This window comes from Cryptotermes secundus, unplaced genomic scaffold, assembly GCF_002891405.2.
Source record: "Cryptotermes secundus unplaced genomic scaffold, Csec_1.0 scaffold695, whole genome shotgun sequence".
In the NCBI taxonomy this organism is placed as follows: Eukaryota; Metazoa; Arthropoda; class Insecta; order Blattodea; family Kalotermitidae; genus Cryptotermes; species Cryptotermes secundus.
The window spans coordinates 149,135-172,226 of record NW_019720714.1 but is presented as its reverse complement, the minus strand read 5'-3'; the positions used below and the strand labels follow the sequence as shown (position 1 = coordinate 172,226).

Genomic DNA, 23,092 nt, shown 5'->3' with positions numbered 1-23,092 from the left:
CTTCTTCAACTTTATGACTTTCCACCTGTAACGATGCACCCACCGATTGTTGGACTTCATTTAAAATTATAAATATATCATAACTTACTGATATGTTGGGATTTTGGACTTTATCCATCGTCCTGGTAACTTAGTCGGTATAGTGTCACTTGTTCCGTTTGAAGAGTAGAGATCCCGCGTTTTACAATTATTTCAGTTCTATCACAGCTGTGCTCTTAAGTAGTTTGCAAATTTTGGTTGCTAGTTAGAGAATTACAGATGGGTCATTTGAGATGTCCCCGACTGTATGGCCACTTGCTGACGGCAATAAAGTGGTGATGGCCAGAATTAAAGAACATTTAGAAATGCTGCAGCAGAAATTCAATAAGTATTTTGGAGAGAGTGTACAAGATTTAGACTGGGTTCGTGATCCATTTGTTGCGAATTCAGAACATCTTCCGCTTAATATGCAAGAGGAACTCGCAGATTTAAAAGCAGACAGAACATTGAAACTAATACTTCTCGAAGTGCCTTTGGATACGTTTTGGTTGGCAATAAGGAGTGGATACCCGGCTATCTCAGAGATGGTAGTTAATGTGTTATTGCCATTTTCAACTACATATTTGTGTGAACCGGGCTTCTCGACGTTAACTGAAATTAAGACATCAAAGAGAGAGCGGCTAAAATCCATCGATGAAGAAATGAGACTTGCTTTGTCAACGATTCCACCACGGATCAGTCGTCTGTGTGCAGCTACGCAGGCGCAAGTGTCACATTGAAGGTATGAGTAGAATTACTGTATTTACTTTAATAGAAACAGAAGTGTATTTTCTACACTCTACAGTGAATTGAAGTTCATTAATTATTAATAAATGCACGAGTCGTTTTCTGTTTAATTATAATAAAATAACAATATAATAATATTATAGTAATAAGTTGATCACGTTACGTATTTATAATAATTGTCTGATATACGTTTTTGAGGGGAATAACACTTTGGTGTGCAGTATTGAGCCATGGATACTTCATGGTGTGCCGCGAGTAGAAAAAGGTTGCGGAACACTGCTCTAGGCAACGCATAGAGAAACGTTTCCGTTCATACGGCAACGAACCTCCAGAGGACAGTAACAGTGAAGAGCACGATAACTCTACTGTTGAAAGAGGTTATCCCGAGACAGATCGACCAGAACCTACCTCCGTGAGAGAACTGACCAACAGAAGGCAGAGAACGACAGAACACAGAAGATTGATCAGAAATGATGTCTTTAGTATACGAGTATGTGGTGTTATCATTGTTCGTAGTAACGAAATGTTATGGATACAATAAGATTGTGTTACAACTAACTGGAATTTAGCCTGGTGAGTATCGAATAAATCGATTAATCTAATACGAAACTCATCAGTTCCTTGTCGCGTTACTAGGAAACGTGACAATATACAGGATTTTGGTCTCTTCACTTAACATTTATCTCATTACTGAATTTAGTTTCAAAAACTGTTTCAGAATCCCCAGACATTTTCCGGAAGAACGTACATATCTTCCTACATAGAAGCATAATTTTAACTCTACTGTATAGGCCTATATTGTTATATACTTCCAAACTTTCAACGTAATTCATATCACGTTACAAGTATTCCCAAGGTTTGTACGTTTTACTTAGGCTTTCGTGTCTCCGCCTAAACTGGACGATATGCCTGATTATTTACGTGTTCATTTTTACTTATACCATTGTGCCAGTTGTTATTTGCTTTTGCATTCTTCATTCCACACACTATCTGCTGTTATATTCCTACTTCACCATCCCAGTGTGTAGACCCTCCACATTGCCGAAGTATCTACTTTTCACAATAATTTCATCTTGATTCACTTCCAGTACTCTTTCGCAAGACTTCAACAAACTGTAAGCGTACTTATTTTATGGCTTCTACTTCCTCCTGTATTCGATCTCATCTCACTTAATCCAACACAACTGGAATCTAACCAATTACATGGCCAGTAAGTTTCTTCAGAGGCGGCCGTAACACGACGTGGCGTTGAGGCGGCTCTCATCTACCACGACACCATGACACATCGTGGCGATGAGCACTCAGCACAAGAAATGGTCCTCAGGAATTCCTTATGCGACAAGGACCTAGGCGAACCTCATTTCACATTGTCCTCAGGAGGCCTGCGTGTAACAAGCCCTCATGCTCTCGACAGATCGTTTGGCAGTCTGTTGCTTTCATATTTTTCGTTTAACAAACAGTCTGTAAAGCTATCCCTGTAACAGGCAGTGGAGACCCATAGGGTTGTGAGACGTCGAGGCTCCCACATTTTCTAGATCATCGGCTCACAAGTGGCGGTGAGGTTGTCAGCCTTACGCGCCAGACACCCTTTACCGGCAGGAAGAATCCTGGTACTCATTTCTGTTAGAGGTTGAATGATGGCAGGGCCATAGTGCGGCTGGAATCATTAGGTCAACTGAAAAAAAAAAATTCAGTGACCTCATCGGAAATCGAGCCCGCGACCTTCCGGCTTGTAGCATAGTGCTTCAGCCAACTATTCTACCACTTGTCCCCAATAAGTATTCTGTAAGAGTTTTATTTCTTTTTCTATGCGACGAATCGTCCAATAAGGCTTGGCTGAACTTAGAACTTAATTTTCGAGGTTATCTTCAGTACATCCAGAAAAATGCGGGCTAATAGAAACAAACCACAGATGAGACATGAACTAAACCGGCCCCCTTTTCTTCCACAACCCTTCCAACTCACTCTTGTATCCTGTCATTTGATGCTATGTGTTAGTAAGCAAAGCCTCGGTCACCATTGTGGGTATGTCGTCAGCACACTTTGTTCGTATTAGTGAGGTCTGTATTTCGATTATTGACTCCGAGATCAGCTATTCTGGCTGAATGGTTCCGTGGTTTCCCTCCTTTACTCCAGATAAATATTTCTTTCACATTCGTCATAATTAATCGTTCAAATTCGTTATATCATTCGGCTCCACAAGATCAGCCAAGTGGTATCTGCATTTAACTACCACGCCATGAAGATGCAAAGCAGAATGGCTATAAAGTTCCACGCTTTCCTCACTTCGACACTAGGCGGAGGTGAGTGGCGATCTTTTCTCGCCTGTCACTTTACCTTTTGAAGGAGGTTGGGTAGGCCCCAGAACCAGTTTGAAAATGGAAGAGTCACTTTCCCCATCGGATATCGAATCTCGGTTATCAAACCCGTGGCTTTTCATTTTATTGATTGAGATATCCCTGCTCATAAATTCGGAATTTTATAACATGTCGATAAATTCAGAACAAATGAATCGATAGAGTTTCTGGTTACCGACTTAAGTTTCAATTCAACTAGTAGTAAATTGTGCCAACAGATAGCACCATAGATCTGAAAGCTAAACATAGGCTACTCTCTGCGTCGAGGCGCTTATACTCGTGACGTCACAACGTCGAAGTGTATAGATCCGACCTACGCTGGGAAAGTCGGCTGGGCACTGGTGGGGGAAACGTTGCAGGGGTGAGAGCAGGGAATGGACGATGGTTCAGTTGTAGTGGAAGGAGTGAGATAGGCGGTCAGGTTATATAGACCATGATTCTGTGACTGGATTGCATTAGATGTGTGATGGCAGGGGCGCCTCCAACTCCGGGCACCACACTTAGAGGGTCAGGGGGAAGTGTACTCTCTAGCACTAATGGGGGAAGTTATCGCCACATCGAGGAGGACCCCGGGCCTAACCTTAGCACTAGAAGTGCAATAATATACAAAACATCTCCGAATGCAAAACCCGAGCAGTCCTCTTCTTCCAGGCTCTCGTCCGGTAGCCGGAAGTGCAAATCTGTATCATTCCACAGCGCGACCAGTCTCCCCACAGAGCGGAAAATTTCTAGCGGTAAGTTACAGCTCTCTTCTTCCTCTGCAAGGATCATTCTTTCTTGCAATTTTGCTGAAAGGCTAGTAGATTGAATACTTCTGTTGTGCACTTGGGATTAAACTCTATATTTTAGTCAATGATTTAATGGCGACTTATCAACTATTTCGTATATTTATTTCGACCATGAAAGTAAAGAGAATTGTTTAATGATGTTCTTCATGATTTGTACTCCTAACTCAACATTATTAGGGAGATGAACTCACATAGTATGAGATGAACGGGACGTGTAGCAAGCATAGGGATGTAAGAACGTACGTCCTCAAGTACGATTGAAGAATAATATTAAAATGGATTTTACAGAAATACGTTCTTAAGGGATTTAGCTCACATGGGACAGAGTTCAACTGTTGGTTTCTGTGAACTTAGTAATGGAACCAAGGAATCCTTTGACTAAAGTTAAGTGGTTATATACATCTGAAGGACGGTCGTGTGCAAGTAATCAGTTACAATAGGGCTTGCACAGCGTCACATGACTGTGACGATAAACTGTAATGGAACGATATTAGCATATTTTACGTTATTATGTCACATTTATGCAGAGGTACTAAATAAATCTGCTGAAAACCTGTAAATACATATTGCCACGAAGCCAAGATTCGAACCTGGGGTTCTCGAGTACGAAGCAGTGATAACCACCACACTACGTCATTCCATGAAGTCATTTTAACTTCTTTAATTCATTACATAAAAATCAGTGTCCAGATATTACTTGGATTATTGACGCTGTACCAGTTACACTCGTTATTTAGCATAAAATGAGACTAGAGAACGATTTTTCTTGGGGAAACAGGAAGGATGAAGAAAGAAGTAGCCATTAGCTCTTTTACGTTCACCAAGGAGAACTAAGAATAACCTGAAAATGTCATAGATGTGGTGGGAATTATAACAACCAATTATACAAGTCAGTGTTGAAGTAACCTGCTTGGTAGAGATATAATTACATCATTATTAAAATTGGTGTCGGAATATTATCTTCTTTTGTATTTTAAAATTGATAACCGCCCATTCCTCCCATTTATCGCTCCATCTTTTTTTTCGCCTTAAAACATTTAGAAGGATGAAGAAAGCAGTCTTCTGGGATTTGGCACCGTGTATATGTGGTGTTAACCGACGTTTCGGAGGAACGTATCACCTCCATCTTCAGGGTAGAAGAAAAAATATAAGACATCCGCAAGCGAAGAGACCGTGAGAACCGGTAAAAGCAGGTCTCTTTGCTTGCGGATTTCTTATATTTTTTCTTCTACCCTGAAGATGGAGGCGATACGTTCCTCCGAAACGTCGGTTAACACCATATATACACGGTGCCATATGCCAGAAGACTGCTTTCTTCATAGTCACCGCCGTGAAAGCCTCAAATCTTACATTTAGAGGGATGTTGACATTTTAAGTTTCACTCAGCAATACATGACTTACTTTCATCTGTTAACCATATAATTAATGTAGAAAAAGTATTTTCTGATATTCTCTTTATGAAAGCAATGTCTTTCTTTCTTGAAAATTAGCATTATCTATGCCGGCTTTAATTTAAAGAGACCTTCAGTTCCTGTATTTTTACGGCAAAATGAAACATGCTTCTATTTTTTATTTATTCATGACGTCTTGGAATATTTTATACAAAAGTCTAGAACTTAATGAGGCATGTGCTTTACATCAGACCATACTGTATCTTTGCGATATTTTGCGATGATAATACGTTAAAATTGATGACAGTCTGCCTGAGCGATCAACGAAGAGCTAGCTCAGATCAGGGTTCAACAGTTGGCTTTAATACACGTAATTATGGTCATTAATCATCGGGTTTCCTAACAACATGGGACTTTTTTTTAATGTAAATTCTTCTTGGTTGTAATGATGTACAGTCTATTAAGAAGCGTCCAGCTTATTGCCTACATTTTCAGGAGAGACGGTTTCAACGCTGCTATAAATATGGAAGCAATAAGTGTCGACGAAACGTCCAATGTTCTTTCCAATAAACCTATCTGTAGTACACAGCGATATATTACTTGTACATTTGGACCTCATTAAATCCTGAAATTTAATGAGGTATGCAGTTTCTTCTAGGCTATTACTTAAACACCATTAAGCCATTGGCCATTTTAGTGGATATGCAGTGTTTTCAGCGCTGTATGCACTTGACATTTCAGTATTTTTCAGACGAGTTCCAGCTTTCAAAATGTTAAATACACTTCACATAATACAGAATGCTAATCACAGTTATTATATTCTAACGTGATAAATTGACTGTAGACGGGGGTAAGACGGTAACTGAATCAATTTAACACTTACAAATCGTAGCTACAAGTAACTTGTAGTTCACATGCTCTGCAGTTCATCATAGCACATACTGAGACTTCTCAGACTGCTACGTCTTCAGAAGTCATTGCTTGGTGACGGGACCAACAATGTCCTCTGCTTCCGTGTTCACATTATCACCGGCTAGCGTATGTCTCAAAACTAACTCATTGCTCCAACTGTCCTGCTTATAATATCTCTGTAGAGACCGCACAGAAAACGCCGTTCCTCTGTTGCAGTTCAATTGTTGCTTAGCGGACCAAGCAGTAAACGTCAATCCTCTCTTCTCGTTTGCGAGCCGCTGTACCGTTGCCTATCTCTCTGTTGCCGCTAGCAACGTGTCTACATGCCACACTATATCAAATTAATCATTTTATATACTTGTAGAAAATCAGAGAAAAAGACTTTACAGTTTCAAAAAATAAGCGATATACAGCATATCCAACCTCATTGTTTCAAATATTCTACGCTAGACTCTTCTGTAGCAAAAATTGCAAATCTTACACCACAATGCTATTTCATTTTTTTTTTCCTTGGCACTACAGCCCCAGTGGGCCTAGGCCTACCTCCATGAACTTCTCCGTTCACTTCAGTTTTTCTAGATCTTACACAATCGGTAGGACTCCTTGGGCGGGTGATCAGCTCGTCTCAAGGCCTCTACCTGTACACAAACACAGAAAAATGCACACACACAAATTATACATCCATGCCCTGAGTTGGATTCGGACCCACGATCCCCGTTTCCAAGCGAGCGAATACAGTACATGCCTTAGACCGTTCGGCTACCGTGACCGGAGCTATTTCACATATAACAACAATTTCTCAACACCATTTTCTACTAATGCAATTGATTCACGCATGCTGCCGTATGCATACTTCGAGGTCTATGCCTATTTGTATACGAAGTCAACATACTCGTATATCATTCAATAAACCCTTAATACAAGCATGTGCAATGACGTTTGTCTGCGACATGACTCTATCACCCTGAAAAGTATTGACTGAAACAAAAGGAAGCCATGGAAATGCACAATTCCATTACAAATACTTCACTCTATTGGCACGTATAGGGCTGTCTCAAAGTGCTCTGAAACAAATGTTTCGATCTCAAGTGACTTCGGCACCTTCCATCTACAGCCACCCAATTTTACTAAATTCAGTAATATTTTCTGAATGTGAAATCGTATTGGTTGTCCCACAGATCTGTCATCATCTGACTTTAAAATTAACTTAACAAGTACTCGAAGACCTTAAGTAAGTGGTAGGTATCTGGAGAGTGTCTGGAGAGTGTTTTAAAACACGCACAGAAACCTAAATTGTAAAGTTCACATAAAATTGAACGTTCGAAGATTCAGTTTTAAATAGTATGTAGAGTAAAGTACCTAAGTAAGTAAATGTAAAATTGTTCCAGTGCTTACCTAATTAAGCATTACGCCGTGAAGATATATAGATCCATATTTTTTTACTTCGGCACTAGTTGGAGGTGAGTGGTCAGCTTCACCTCTCGGCCGCTTTACCTCCGTGGAAAGTGCGCCCGGTACCGATTGTATAGGAGGTTGGGTGGACCCCAGAACAGGCCTGAACGATGAGAAGAGAAAATTCTTGACCTTACCGGTACTCGAACTCCGACCCATTGGTCGTCCAAGGAGTAGCTAGTCGCTATACCGACTACGCTATGTCGGCTCCCGTAACACAGTAAATTAAACACTGCAAAATTATTTATTTCTTACTGCAATTAATTTCAATTGGTATACAAATCCTGGTGGAAGTGCTCACTATTAACATGAACAGAAGAGTAATGTTAATATGCTAGGATTAGTCAGTTGAAATTCCTAAATACGGACAAGGAGTTTGGGCAGTCCCGTATGTTAATAATTGGGATAATATATGTTGGCATCATGTTGAATCATTGTAACTAATATGGAGTTTTTCCTAAGCTATCATGGGTTAGGTCCTTTGACATGTCCTGATTCACAATTCAATCCGAATTATGACACTTTTACACATTTCTACTCCTTAGATTAGGAAGCGGCCCCCCTCAAGGAGCCCCTGCGCAATATAACCAAAGAGAACACAAGAGACAACTTATAATTATGTCCAGAGTGGGATTCGAACATGTGACCTTTTTTTTTTATTGCTAGTGGGGTGGGTCTAAGTCCCTTGTACTGCGGCCACTTCTGGCCTATTGTACCACAAATGATAGGTGAGGGTGACTCTGGAGCAATTGGTGGAACGAAGATTGGCAAGGGAAACTGAAGTACTCGGAGAAAACAATAAATCCCACTTGACCAGACCCGGGATCGAACCCGGGCCGCCGCGGTGGGAAGCCAGCGACTAGCCGCTTGAACTATGGCTCGGCCTTAACGTGTGATCTAAGTGCTTAAGTACCAAAGAACTTACAACTGAGAGTTAAGGAATAAAATTGTTTCTCCTCTGCCAGAATATCTGGCGTTGTGTAACATGCTTCAAAGCCGACTGAAAAATCATAATAATGAATTTTTTACAGCTGGAAACTATACGATTAGAGGTTCTTACTTGCTTTAATTTTAACGTCTTAAAATACTGTATGGCTGCTCACATGGCAGGTCATGATACAATTGTAAGAACAATTTTGGAACTTTTTTAATTACTTTGAATCTGTGGTCATCAACTGCCCACTAAACGTAATTACAATTAAAACAAATATATACAGCATAATCTGTGGCCGGAAGTTACTGCAATAAGTTAGGCACCTTCGATTTCCCCGAAGATTAGCGGCACTGTATTCACTTAAGAATTTCTATATACTCGAATGAAATGAGAAGATAATTATTAATGATGAGCTAGATATAACATAATAGGAGGCGGTCGCAACATGTTTATATATACCATACCATCTTACCGAGAAGAAACGTCGAAATCTTTCTGGCAGATATCCCCACTAAAATTCGAAGTGGAAGCTCCCCATGTAAAGTGACATGTGACAATACTGAGGAAAATTGCTTAGTTACGGTTTTCATGACAGTGTATAAGAATATTATTCCTGCTCAATTATACTGCGTATTTTATTTCATTTATATCTTGAAATCTCCTTTTCCTTTCAGCATTGCAATTAGCCCATATTCTTAGTATCATCGTTTACTCATTATTTTTTCTCACATCTTTGAATTCGAAATTGCAAACTACTACAATGAAAATTACATTTTAAACGCAACATGTCAAAAGAGTCTTTATTATGTTATATTAATTTCTCCATACACTTGTCATTCGGAGGCTGAACGGTTGTTTTCTGATGCTGCGAAAAACTGTGCAGGAAGATTAGTTAAAAAATTACGTGATGAATGGCAGAACACATTGTAGAATGGGAGAAAACCTGCTACTGCAGGCATTTATATATCCGAAATCCTGTATCATTCACAAAGGACTCAATGACCCATCCAGAAATCTCTGAGCGGCAAGGCGTCTAACATGCCGTAGCTATTACCACAAAATTTCCTGCATTTCCTCACTTCCTTCAGACAAATCCCATGACAGTGCCATACTTACTTACTTTTTTATTGCTAGTGGGGTGGGACTAAGTCCCTTGTACTGTGGCCACTTCTGGCCTATTGTACCAGCCCCAGATGATAGGTGAGGGTGATTGTGGAGCAATCGGTGGAATGAAGATTGGCAGGGTAAACCGAAGTACTCGAAGAAAACCTGCCCCAGTGTCAATTTGTCCACCAAAAGCCACACTTGACCAGACCCGGGATCGAAACCGGCCGCAGAGGTGGGAAGCCAGCGACTAACCGCTTGAGCTATGGCGAGGCCAACGGAATATATTAAGTTGCTGGTGTTCATAACACAGACGGATATTTTGTTGAGACTCGACCGGCCAACTGGCTGCAAGTGCAAGACGTGTTATCTCCCGTCATATAATATTCCTGGGAGATGGAGGATTTGCTGGATATAGCTCTCCCGGTCAATCTTGTTTATATGTCCTTTACACGAAGTGCATAAAATGGAAAAAATAAACCGTGAATTTTATCGTCCATCCACGTGTTTCATTTCCCCCAAAGGATCCACCAGATTTCGATGTAATTTGACAATATCAGCTGAGCGTTTGTAATATCCTTACGCAAAAGTCAGTGTTGTTAGCTTTCAAGTAATGCCTTATCCTACAAAAAAAAGGCGGTAACTGACATAAAATGCAGATATCATTGACACCCTGAACTTTTATTTGGAACACTTCTTATGTCGTATTATTGCTACGCAGGGCTCTTGATGACACAACTGGAAATTGTAAAATCTCATGGATTTCATTGGTAAAATAACTGTGCTCCCCTGGAATAAAATCTCATTCTTGTCTCTAGCTATAATTACATTTTATACAAGAAATCCTAGGAAGAACTAATCTCTCACTTTCACTGTAATTTTAGTATCTGATACGGCAAGCAAAAATAAAATGTTAGTATATATATGTAATGAAATAGTAAAACAGTACCGCTTTGGAGGCTGTGTAGTGTTGGTATTACTGATGGGGGTGATGAGGTGAACCGTTGAGATGGCCTCAGTTGGCAGGATATGCATACAAAATTCCATGAAGATTAGTTCGGATATTCAGGTAATATTAATGTTGTTACCTCGACAATTTAGGAGGTTGTAGTGTTGGTATTACTAATGAGGTGGTTTAAGGGCATGCCCCACATACCAAGCCTCATGAAGAACGGTTCAAACATTTGAGTAATATTAAAGGTATTACCTCAACAATTTGAGAGGCTATAATTTTGGTATTACTGATGTGAGGTATTTATATCATACGCCATTCAGACGGCCTCAAGTGGCATGATATACATACCAAGTTTCACAAAGATTGATACAGGTGTTCAAGCAATACGAGTATAAATATTATGTCTTAGAAATATGATATGCCGGTATATTGATATTACTGATGTGCGGGATTTATAATTGGGATGCCTTCATGAGGCATGATATTCTTACCAAGTTTCGAGAAGACTAGTATAGGCCTTCAAGCAATTGTAAGGTTTTGCCTGAGAAATTCCATCAAATTCTCCATCATCATAATCACCCGGGGCAGGCTACAATAGGCCAATCAGTGGCCGCCCTGCCGAGTGGACCCAGTTCGACTCCATCCCCCATTAAGCGAACTAAAAAAAATTAATACATTCCGTACTAGGTTTTTTGTCTGACTTAAAATGAAGTGTCAAAATACGTGTAGGTACGCCTGTGCCCTGATTTTCTAACCTGCAATAATTAGCTTCACATGTCGAAGGCGTATATGCGTTTACAAGAAGGAAATGATAAAAGAGAAAATTGGGTTCCAGTCGGATAATAAAGGTTCAATGCTTTCTTCTTTCTTCTTTCCATTATTCGTTGCCCTTCCTTTATCTCCTCCCTTCTCTTTCTGTCAATTCTTCATGATATTTCCAAATATCCAACCAGCTTTCTATCTCACGTTATTTATTTTTATTTTTCTTTCATTCCTTCTTTCTTCCTCTTTCTTTCTGTCTTTCACTAACTCTTTTAATGGATTAGAGTTCGTGTATTTACGGTAGAGTAAAATGCTTCGCGTTCGCGAAAGATTGAAAGAAATAACACTAAAGCTGTGCTTTCTTCCATGACGACATTACAAATGTTCTTTCATGGGAGTTTCTTCATCGTAAGATAGTGTATGGCAACATTACTCACACACATAGAAATATTACGGAGTTCATGAAAACTGGTTATTAAATTGTGCAACCTAAAAAGGATGGTCCGCACTGGAACCATGCTGGAAGACCTCTTCGAACACAAGTCTCTTCTTCCATAAAGGTGTCTATATATGGAATGACCCACCCGTGTTCAATAAAGGGAGAATATTAAAGTAACCCATCACAAAAATCTCCTAGACACACTCAGAGTACGACTGAGCAAATTCCAGTTGACACTTTCTGCTGCTGTCTTTAAAAATGTAATTTCTCGTGGTGTTATTCTCTCTCTATCACTGGGTAATGTGAGAATAGGGTCGTGAAACAGACAACAGTCGCCTCGCTTGAAAACGTTACAGCTCCTGATCATCTTCATTAGTTCCTGGTTTATGTAACGACACTTTCTCAATTGCATGGGATACAAAGAGTGTCTAGGGCATGTACTATCTTCGCTGGTTCGGAAGTCGGGATCGTGGGTTCGAATCCCACTCAGGACATAGATGTGTTAGTGTTTGTGTTTGTTTGTGTGTGTGTGTGTGTGCGTGTGTGTGCGTTTTTCTGTGTTTGTGTACAGGTAGAGGCCTTGCTGATCACCCGCCCAAGGAGCCATATCGAATGTCTAACATCTAGTAAACCGAAGTAAAACATGGAGTTTCATTGAGGTAGGTGAAGGCCCAAATTTGGGCTGTAGCACTAAAGGAAAAAGAAAACAATGTGGAAAGAAAAGGTCATGCCCTGTCTTACGTCACCATCCAGACATTTGCCTGGAGGGAGTGAAGTAAATAACAGGAATCTTCACTCAGAAGAGCCGGTCTCAGAGCAAAAATTCTCCAACAAATTTAAGTGCTAAACACTCGGCAGTGGCATTCGATATGATCATCTTACCATCTTACCTGACGCAACGTAACGTGCTGAGTTGAAGGAGCATAATTAAATAACTCAAAGTTATACTGCAGAACGTGCTGAGTTGAAAATGCATGAGTAAACAACTCAAAGTCAGACTGTAGAACGTGCTGAGTTGAAAAAACATGAGAAAATAACTCAAAGTCATACTGCAGAACGTGCTGAGTTGAAGGAGCATGATTAAGTAATTCGAAGTCATACTACAGAACGTACTGAGTTGAAGGAGCATAATTAAATAATTCTAAGTCATAATGCCGAAGGTGCTGAGTTGAAAAAAAAGCGTGAGTAAATAACTCAAAGTCTTACTGCAGAACGTGCTGAGTTGAAGAAGAGTGATTAATTAACTCAGTCAAACTGCAGAATACGGGCCATCAAGAGCTGTAGTTTTAATTTTTGTGTAGACAGAAATTTAACATTCTTTGAATGGAAATTTAGATTGGTTAAGACACTGCCGGTATATCATACATTGGTTTGCGGATAGATCAACCAACAGTGCGTCCTATGAAGAACAGAACGTTCACATTACCCAGTGCGAAGTAAGTCTACAGTGCAAATTGTTCTTTGTCAGCTGTGAGTTGCATTACTGCAACTGTGATAAGTTTGGTCCAGTTGGCAGAGCGCTGCACTGTCGCGACTCTGACGTCACATATTTGGAGCCTGCCGATTTTAGTGACGACATGGCATTCCGTCCACTACTCTAACATACTGTCATTGCGCTGCCCTGCTGTGGGTTATTCATAAACATGTACAATGGTAGGTCAGTTATTTATAAATATTGGCCATGGGAGGTCACTGACGGAAAGGAGGTTTCAGTTAAGTGGTGATTATGTCAACATGCCATTCACATTCGTTCAAGGTCTCGTCTGCTGAGGTACCGACGACTGACATTCAGAATGAAGACCGAAATGTAGGAGTATAAACGATTATTACGTGTTTGTAGTTGTGGCAGGGGAAGTTGGGGTGTATGGGGAAGGTAGATCACNATTCTCTTGTTACGCTAGTGGACACGACTCTTCCACATGTTCTCAAAAATTATAATTTTCTATTTTTCATAACTAAGCCATTTTTTTAGGAAGAATACATGTATCATGCAAAAGCTATTTCTGAAGAGTAAGTCTGGTGAAGCGATCTCACCTGAGAATGGAAACGAAAATCGAGGGCTCTGTAGCAGTGGACGATACGAATAATATTAATTAAGCGGAAATAAAATCTGATCAAGCTATAACAATATTTAAACACGTCTGACAATGGCGGTGAACTCACACATTTTCATGACGTGACTGTACACTCTTCCTGATTGGCTATAGTAATATGAATGAGACATGATGTTAGGGACACTGTAGGTCCATGGATCTTACCCAGGCTTGTCTACCTGAATTAATGAAGTCTCCATCCATTGCGAGAGGGGATTGGTGTTCTTCGGTTTCTACAGGAAGTCAAAATTTGTGAATTTGAAAATACTTGTTTTCAAAAAAATATAGAGAAACACTTCAAATTAGCCCTTGAAATGCTGATTTCTCTCGAACTTGGTTTCGAGAAAGGTGGAAGCCCCTTCCCACACCCGTGTCAAGAAACTGTCAGTTCTATTTTCTTATTCATTTTGAAGCCATAGCCCACCTCGAAGTTACAGATTGGTATATTTTAGCCTACTTTCCTTATTTTGAAAGAAGGAAAGTAGGTTTATGTGATCACCAATCAGCCTATGTGTCTGTGTACCCCCTTTTTAACTTCAAAATGATCTAACCAATCTTTTTTAAACTTGGTATGGCGCCTTAGCTCATCTCAACAGTGTACTTCATAAATCCCTCCCATCAGTCTGTGTCTCTGTATGTGTGTCTCCATATCGTTGTTAGGCAACGGCTGGATAAAATCGTTTCCGCGGAAATAAATACACACGCAACAAAAGAAGAATTGTGGGAGATGTCTTATATAAGATCCGTGTCGTGTCATAGGAAAGCAGCAATTAGAAACATAGAGATTTCCCTGCGTATAATTAGTTAAGTCCTATGCTATGCTAAAACGACCCACTCTGAAGGACAACACACTGATCCCTGACCAACCGCCGGATAGCTCTTGGGCGTGTGTACCCAGCCAAGAAATCAAACATTATCAAATTTCAGTATTCCGAATGAAAAGTCCACCTGTAATAGACCTGTGTGTACATATCTGCCGCACGAACGTAAACTTCTGGGAAAAAGTAAGCGTTTCATCATAACGTGGCAAGGAAGACGTTCCCAGAAATATACACGTTGAGATGAAAGCATATTAGCAGGAATCGTCCCAAAGACAAGTCCGAATAGTTTTTTCTTCAATATTCATATTGTTACTGCTTAAAATCCTAGACCTACTCGTATAATCCCGCGGTCCGCCTCTGGGATGTAAGTTCCCCATTTTCGTCAAGATGAAAACATTTGAAGCCCGCGCGTTAGCTTTCATCCTAATATGGATTATTTTATCTCCAATTTCTCATATATGTCTTGAAATTCTGCGACTACGACACCGTTCGAGTGTGCAGAGAATCATGGCTGCAGATAAGGGTTACACGGAGTCATTCATAAGAAGCTGACGGTTTCTCAAGTTGTCAAGACAGTTCCTGCTTACTGTGGATTCCGAAATTTTATTACCGAGTTCACAAGTGACAGCCTATCCCAAGCCAGACGAATCCGGTCAAACATTCAACCTTATCCCTCTAAGATCCATGTTACGTACTATTAGTCTTCCAGATACTCCACAAAGTCCAGGCTGTCCCTGGGGCCCACCCAGTGCGTAGTGGGGGCGATTTCCAAGGGGATAAAACGGCCCCGGATGAAATTGACAACTCACCCACATCTAGTGCCGAGGTCAAGAACGATGGAGCTATACTTTGGCTACCACATACACCTTCATGATACAATGCTTAATTAATTAAGCGCAGGGATAACTTTACCTTACTCCTAGGTCTTACAAGTGGTCTCTTCTCTTCAAGTTTTCCGACAAAATTCTCTAGGCATTTCTCACATTCCCCACGTGCGGAACATGCTCGTCCAGATTCATATTACATCATTTCATCACCATAATGACACTGGCGGAGGGGTACAAATTATGAAGCTCCCCAATAACCAACTAGCTGCTGTCTCCTGTTACTGCCTCCAGCTCAGGCCCAAATGATTTCCCCCCAACTCAGACTCCCTCAATCTACGTTCTTCCATAATGTCAGACACTAAGTTTTATACCCATACACGTATAAACAATACATAAGGTTACAGTCTCGCCTATTCTAATGTTTATATTCTTGACAGCAGATGGAAAACAGAGAATCTAGACAAAACATCGCCAATCATTCCAACAATTTAATCTGCGTTTAACTTCTTCTTTAATGTAATTCTGATGTTTTTTTATTGCTAGTGGGGTGGGACTAAGTCCCCTGTACTGCGGCAATTTCTGGCCTATTGTACCAGCCCCAGATGATAGGTGAGGGTGATTGTGGAGCAATTGGTGGAATGAAGATTGCCAGGAGAAACTGAAGTACTCGGAGAAAACCATAAATCCCACTTGACTAGACCTGAACCCGGGCCTCCGCGGTGGGAAGCCAGTGACTAACCGCTTGAGCTATGGAGCGGCCGTGTAATTCTGATGTTAGTGTCACTTCGGAACAGATGCATTTTGCCACATCTTCTATTGATTTGGCCCAAAAGTCACTTCATCTAAAATGTTCTCTTGTACTCGTATTAACGGGAGTGTTCAGATTCGAACCTGCCGGCCAATTTGTAGAACGGCATCACAGGGGTTTGAGTTACGCCTTGAACGTGTAAGATCTCATTTCGGTCAATTTTTGTAAATCAGTATTTAATAAGAAATATAACGGTTGGCAGAAAGTGACATAAACTACTGACGCTTTAGAGCGCGATATCATAAATCCATATCCTCTTCTATTCCTGGTGTTGCCCTTTTTTATTATAAGACTACCCTCAATTTCTAAATGCCTCTCAGGAATAATACAACTCATAAACCAGGGCAAAGGCGTACCATTTCCAATGTATGCCTAAACGACCTTTGTATTTTATGCATTGATTTATCGCAGCAGCTGGTTTGAGTATTTCTTCAATTAATTAATCATTTAATCATGATTATAGTTATAATAACCAGCACTACGACTACCATTATATACGATATTAAGAATTATTATTATTATTACTTTGTAATAACTATAGCAATTACATAATTTATTACGCAATTCCATCACCACGGCAGCTGCGGCTGCTGCTAACACACTGGCTCGCATCCAGCAGAAATTTGCAGCCCATTGTCTCACTCATTTCTATCCCCATGTCCATTACCGTCGTGCTTATGACTTACAGCAATTAAAATTGCACACCTTACGTGCTACGAGCTACCACATCGATAACATGTTCATTTTTCAAGATTACATTGGTTCTAAATTCTTTTCTTCCCTTTTGGAAACTGATAATTTTCGAGTTCGAGATCTCACTTTGTCAATGTTTGCTCCTGAAACGAAAATTGTCCCTCTGCCAGATGGACTTTAGTTGTTAATGTTGTTTGCAGGGACGTTAGCATATTTTCAATGAAAGCTGGTTTTCTTTATCAAATAATGTTTCTTTCTCTTTATTTATGTAATGATTGTACTCAGTATGAATATATGTACTGTGTATTTTCTCTCGCGGCACATTGGTAAATATGAATGTATTCACTGAATGATTATTCTTGTATAAATGACACATGTTTCCTTGTCTTAATTTTGTCTTTATCTGTGGGCATGTATTTGTTTATTTCCATTTTTGCACGTGTTTGCGCACCCTTTTGGCTGTTGAGCTATCAGGTAAATAAATAAAGAATTTAATTTTATTATTATTCTTATTATTATTATTATATTAATTGTTTCTTTCCTGTATTTCGTTTGTGCCTATTTTATTTCTTTTGTTTACTCGTGCTAAGTTTATAATCGGCTTTTGGGCTGTTATATTAGCGTGTAAATCAATAAAAATGTATTCGAATTATTATGTAAGAGATGAAAATTTTGAAGTGACAAAATTTCAAGAAATCACTACTCAGACTTGTGGTAATATTGTTGTTGTTAATATTGCTTCAGACTACCGTATAATTTCCTCTGCCGGAATTGTCATGAATTGTTAGCTTCAGCTGTCGAGAAATGGTCGAAAATATTTCCTCTCTCATCTTATCAAACGTCATATTAATTCAGACCAGAGAATCAACTGTTTTCTAGTGAGATATCGCTTCAGCAGCATACTAAGCTACTGACTGGGGCTGATAGCATTTCGGTTATTCTCAGGTATGACTCCTATAATTCGAACACAATAAGATATCATGGACCAATATGTTAGAGAGATGAATAATATAATTATCATTTTAAAAAATTTTAAATCTTTTGACTTTCACTATAAAGAGGGAGGTATTTTCGGTTTTAACAACACGTATTTGGAGAAAACCTAACATTTCAGAGGAACAAGTCACCGCCTTTAACAGGCTAGAAGAGTAAAGCCATGAGATAAACCCGCAGAAGCAGGTTGCAGGCCTGGCTCGGCTCAGCTCATCTCTGTCTGCCCCGCTTCTTGGCGTTTTCTTACTGATTTATGCTCTGTATTGTTCCGAAGAGATATTTTAGGAACGGAGGTTGATCTCGTAATAGGGAAGAACAATACTAAGGCTGCGAGAGACATCTATACCCTTAATATCGTCCTCTAATATGTCAGTAGCTTACACCACTTTCTACCAACCGGTATACCTATTCCCTTCTCGGTCCCTGGATCGTATCCTGACCCAGGTACCATCAATTATGAAACCAGTAGCGAATCAGTTTCAAGGAAACTCCGCCGAAATCTTTGAATATGAAAATAAAAATATTACTTGCTTTTTCAGCTATATTAAATTTTTTTTTTGACGCAGCTAACGATAATGTATACAAAAGAAGCGGAAATGGACAGCTGTATATTCTAATCTGGAATGTTTGAGCCCACGAATATTTTAAAATTGTATTACTGATTTTCTTATTCTATTGACCTTACATTCATTTATTGCAGACATAAACACACACATATGTATGTATGTGTATATATATATATACGTAATGCTGTACCATATATGTATTGTTGCAAAAATAATCACTGTACAGACGTAAGATTTTACTTAAGTTGTCCCTGCGTTTAATTAAGCAAGACGCCATGAAGACTTAAACGGAACGGTGGTTATGACTGTATAATTCTTGAACTCGGCACTATATGGAGATGAGTAGTCACCTTCATATAGTTGCTGATTTATCCCCATGGAAAGAGCCCCAGGTACCCAGTGGCTGGGGGGGGTGCTGGATGTGCCAGAGAATCGGTCAGGACCTTGTAAAGAAAAAATATTTGCCCTTGCGGGGAATCGAACCCCACCAGTCCAGGCCGTAGCACGTCTCTTTACAGACTGATCTAACCAGGCTTCTGCTAACTTTAACAGAAATATAAATTTTCTTTTTCTGTAGTTTATTAAACAGACAACACATCGAAAATTTATTACATACAAATTGTAGATCATAAGAAGAACACCCCCCCCCCACGCACACAAACACACACACATTTGATTCAATAGTTGTTTGGTTTAGTGCTATCATATTAAAATGTGAAGTTTAATTATGGATAAGGTCAAGTTATTTCGTAAACAATTCATTTATTTTAAAACACTTATATGCGCATTTATTTAATGTATTGTTACGTGTATGATTGACTATATACGTACTAATCGGATTTATTGAACATTTACAGATCGTATCTACAAGCAACTATCGAACTAGCTCTATTTCACACACTGTACAATTCACTATAGTAAGCACTAAGTCCTCTCAGCCTGCTGTATCTTCGCCGGTTGTCGCCTCGTAACGGCTTCCAATGCCGTACTTTCGTAAGCTTTCTCAGCTTCCGTGTTCACATCCTTACTGGCCGGTGACTGTCTCACAACTAACTCATTCAAAGTTACTTTACAACTTTCGGTTTACCGCCAATCAGTTCTTCTTGGGGCCAAGCCCCGTGGCTCATAATTCCAATTGTTTTGTTTACATCTCAACACGAACCGCGAAGAAAACATTGTTCCCAAAAGTTCTTCTTCGGACCTCGTAGAGAACACCGCTTCCCAGTTACTCCATTGGTGCGAGTTACGAATCTTTTGCGGCTATTGCCTAGCAATGGCCATTGTTTGCAGAGCCACTATCTATCAGTCGATAATGTACAGCTGTTTATTTCACGATCCTTACCTAGCAACGGATATATACATTCGACAATGTGAGTTGAGTGCAAGACACAGTCTGGGTATGAAAACAGATTTTTATGGGTTTGATAATATGATTAAAGTTGATATGTTACAGATGCAATTCAGTACATTACCTGGTATCAATCAACACTTAGGAATAAAGAGATGACTTTCTGTGCTAGATAACCAAACATTTTGCGTATTCTTTTGCAAATATATAGAAATAGGCTGGACTTGGATATATCCCAAACAGGCGTCTGTTTCAGGTTAGGGTAGGATTTGAGGACTGGCCTGAGCGAAGTTGGATCCTATTTTAAAACTGTGTGGACACCTTAGTGAAACGGACCTATTTTTCCATTGTGCATTAAGAAACGATTTCTGGCTGTTGCCCAATTAATGGCTTCGTGTAACCTCATAAGAATTAGTGTTTTTCTTAAGGGATTGATGTCGCGAGAAACAATTCTTTGTTATGCTCTGACTCCGAATTGAAACTAACATGCTTTAAACTGTCTTTCTCAGTCGATCACTGCAGATATCCTACATCGCAAGTGACGCTGTAATATGGCCCATCATCCTCTTCTTCTTCCTTTCTTTTCTCCTTTTTTTCTTCTTCGCCTTCGTCATCGTCGTCGTCGTCGTCGTCGGCATAATCATCATCAACAACAACAACAACAACAACAACAACAACAACAACAACAACAACAACCTCCATTGTTATTATTCCTTTTAGTCTTTGATGTTTCTCTTATATTACTATCATTATTAACCTATTTTCGTTATTTTTAAAAAATGAAAGTAGGCTTATGCAATCTCCTTGCTGTGTGTTTGTTTATTCCCCCTATTAATTTTGAATGAGTGAATGTTTGGTATGCATATCATTGCACCTGAGCCCATCTCAACGGCTACTTCATAAATGTCTCATGTCAGTCTGTTTTTCGTGTATGTTGCTAGGCAACGACTCGGTGAAACGTTACCGCGGCAACAAATTCACAAGCAAAAAAAGAAGAATTGTTGGAGGCATCGTTTTCTATACGATCCGTGTCGCATCTAAGAAGAGTACGCGATTAGTACAGAATTCTTCGTTATTATATTTTCTTATAAAACCTAGATTAACGACCGTTGAATCCATTGCGCTGACCACGTGACACCCTCTATCCGCTAAAGTGGGCACTAACTTCACCGACAACCGGCGGTCGCGCTACCGATAAAGTTCACTTGCGGAATAAAAACCACGGAGTTTGGTTTCCTTAGTGATTTATTATGCATTAGCTGGGTAAGTTAAGTAGAATCGCATTCGAAACGGCTGAAAACCACAAGTAACCGATACTTCGATTATTTAATTTCGTTATTTCAACAGCAGAAGTCATAGAGTGATGGATGCGGTGTGAACATAATAATGAATGGGGAGTTGTATTTGGAAGAATTCGGCCGTGGCCTCTGTTTTGGAACTCATCCAGAGGACCTAAAAAACTAAGTGTGAAACGCGAATCAACGTTCATACTGGTCCGGTACCTTTCAAATATAAGTCAATGCTTGCCATATGCTCTAACTTCCTCAGCGGAGAAACGCAACGGAAAAGATGTACATGGAAAGTGTCGTGGTTCATGTGAAGGGTAATCGGGCCAAACTTGCAGGATTTGAGGTTCTCACAGCGGTGGTTATGAGCAGTACTATCTTCTGGGATATGGCGCCGTGTAGTCCGTTAAAGTCAAATGGCATTTCGGGGAATATACCGACCCAGATACCAGCTTTAAAGCGGGTAACATTTAAAAAAAAAGAATAACCGGTTTCTTTGATTAAAAACTGGACCTGACGGACAGAAGCACTAAGCTTTCATCTGAAAGAGTTTCAGAAGAATGAGTTTTTGTGACTTTTACTTCCTACACACAAATTCTGGGATAGTAGTTTTGCCTTAAAGCAATTCAAGGTTGTTTTCTTTCACGTCCTTTCCAATACATAATTCACACTCACCTAGTATATCTGACATTGGTCTTCAGTGCAGTTGCTACAGCTTCAAAAAATTAATTTCTGTCGAAGTTATCCTACATACGATTATATATACAAGAAATTCCGAGAAGAACTGATCGTCTGCGTTCCTTTGATACGATAAAGGCCGCATAGAAAACGAAGACTCCAAAAATTCTTCCTTTCCGCTGGATCTTGTTTACCGATCCGTTGCGTAACAAATCCAGAGGGATCCTGAGGCGGACCCATAGACTTTCGTTTGATAAGACAAGGGCCGCTTGGAAGGCATGCATCCAACAATTCTTCTATTGTTGCGTGTGTATTAGTTACCGCGGTAAAGTGTTTACTAATTGGAGGCATTTATGAGGTATGCCGTTCAGATTGGCTTAGTTGTCATGATATATGTACCAAGTTTCATAAACATTTGTTTCCTACGTTCAAAAGTTGATAAGAGGGTTCACAGACAAGCAGAATAATGGTCCCATAAGCGTACTTTTATTTTTTTAATAAGGAAAGTAAGCTAAAAACACGAATTACGAATTCTGAGGCGAGGTTTCTAGGATAACGAATTCATCAAGACAGGAGCACTATGTCTGTTACACTGTAACATAAATTGTAAAATGTAATTTTAAACTTGAATATTCACAAAAAGGTGTGTATAGAATGTGAATTTTAGAGGGAATTTTAAACTGACTTCACGAAACTAAGCACAGATGTGTTGTGTGAGTGTCTGTAAGAAGGGGATATGGTAAGAACTGGTATAATATTTGTTGGAATTCAATATACAACGGTGACCGAATTCTGTAATACCCAGTCCATTAATCTTTGTGAGGTCCCGTTTTAATGAAACACTCTTACAAAGTACGTTGTAGCCCACAGCCTGTCTGTTCATAATATTTAGGTATAAGAACTGAATCTTGATTGTTGTGGTATTCCTCAATTCCTCCAGGAAGCTCATACTTATCTCAATAACTATTCTCTGTAGTATGTACAAACCTAGATGGAAGAATTATATGTATAATAGACGATCAGGGAGATAGCGAACGTGCCTAAAAATATTCAGAATAAGTAGGGACGTTAAGAATACCTGTACTTAATATATCGTACCAATATTTTCTCGTGCCTTGAG

The 23,092-nt window shown here is 39.7% G+C and overlaps 1 protein-coding gene across 1 annotated transcript in view; it reads left to right on the top strand.

The window, feature by feature from the left end:
* The first annotated feature begins 3,473 nt into the window (after positions 1-3,473).
* The window catches only part of LOC111872019 (inactive phospholipase C-like protein 1), a 153,017-nt gene continuing 133,398 nt past the window's right edge, over positions 3,474-23,092 (top strand). Inside the window, exon 1 of the mRNA XM_033754535.1 lies at positions 3,474-3,856. Within this exon, the coding sequence (XP_033610426.1) occupies positions 3,589-3,856 (268 nt within the window). The 5' untranslated portion in view covers positions 3,474-3,588. The remainder of the gene's footprint in view (positions 3,857-23,092) is intronic.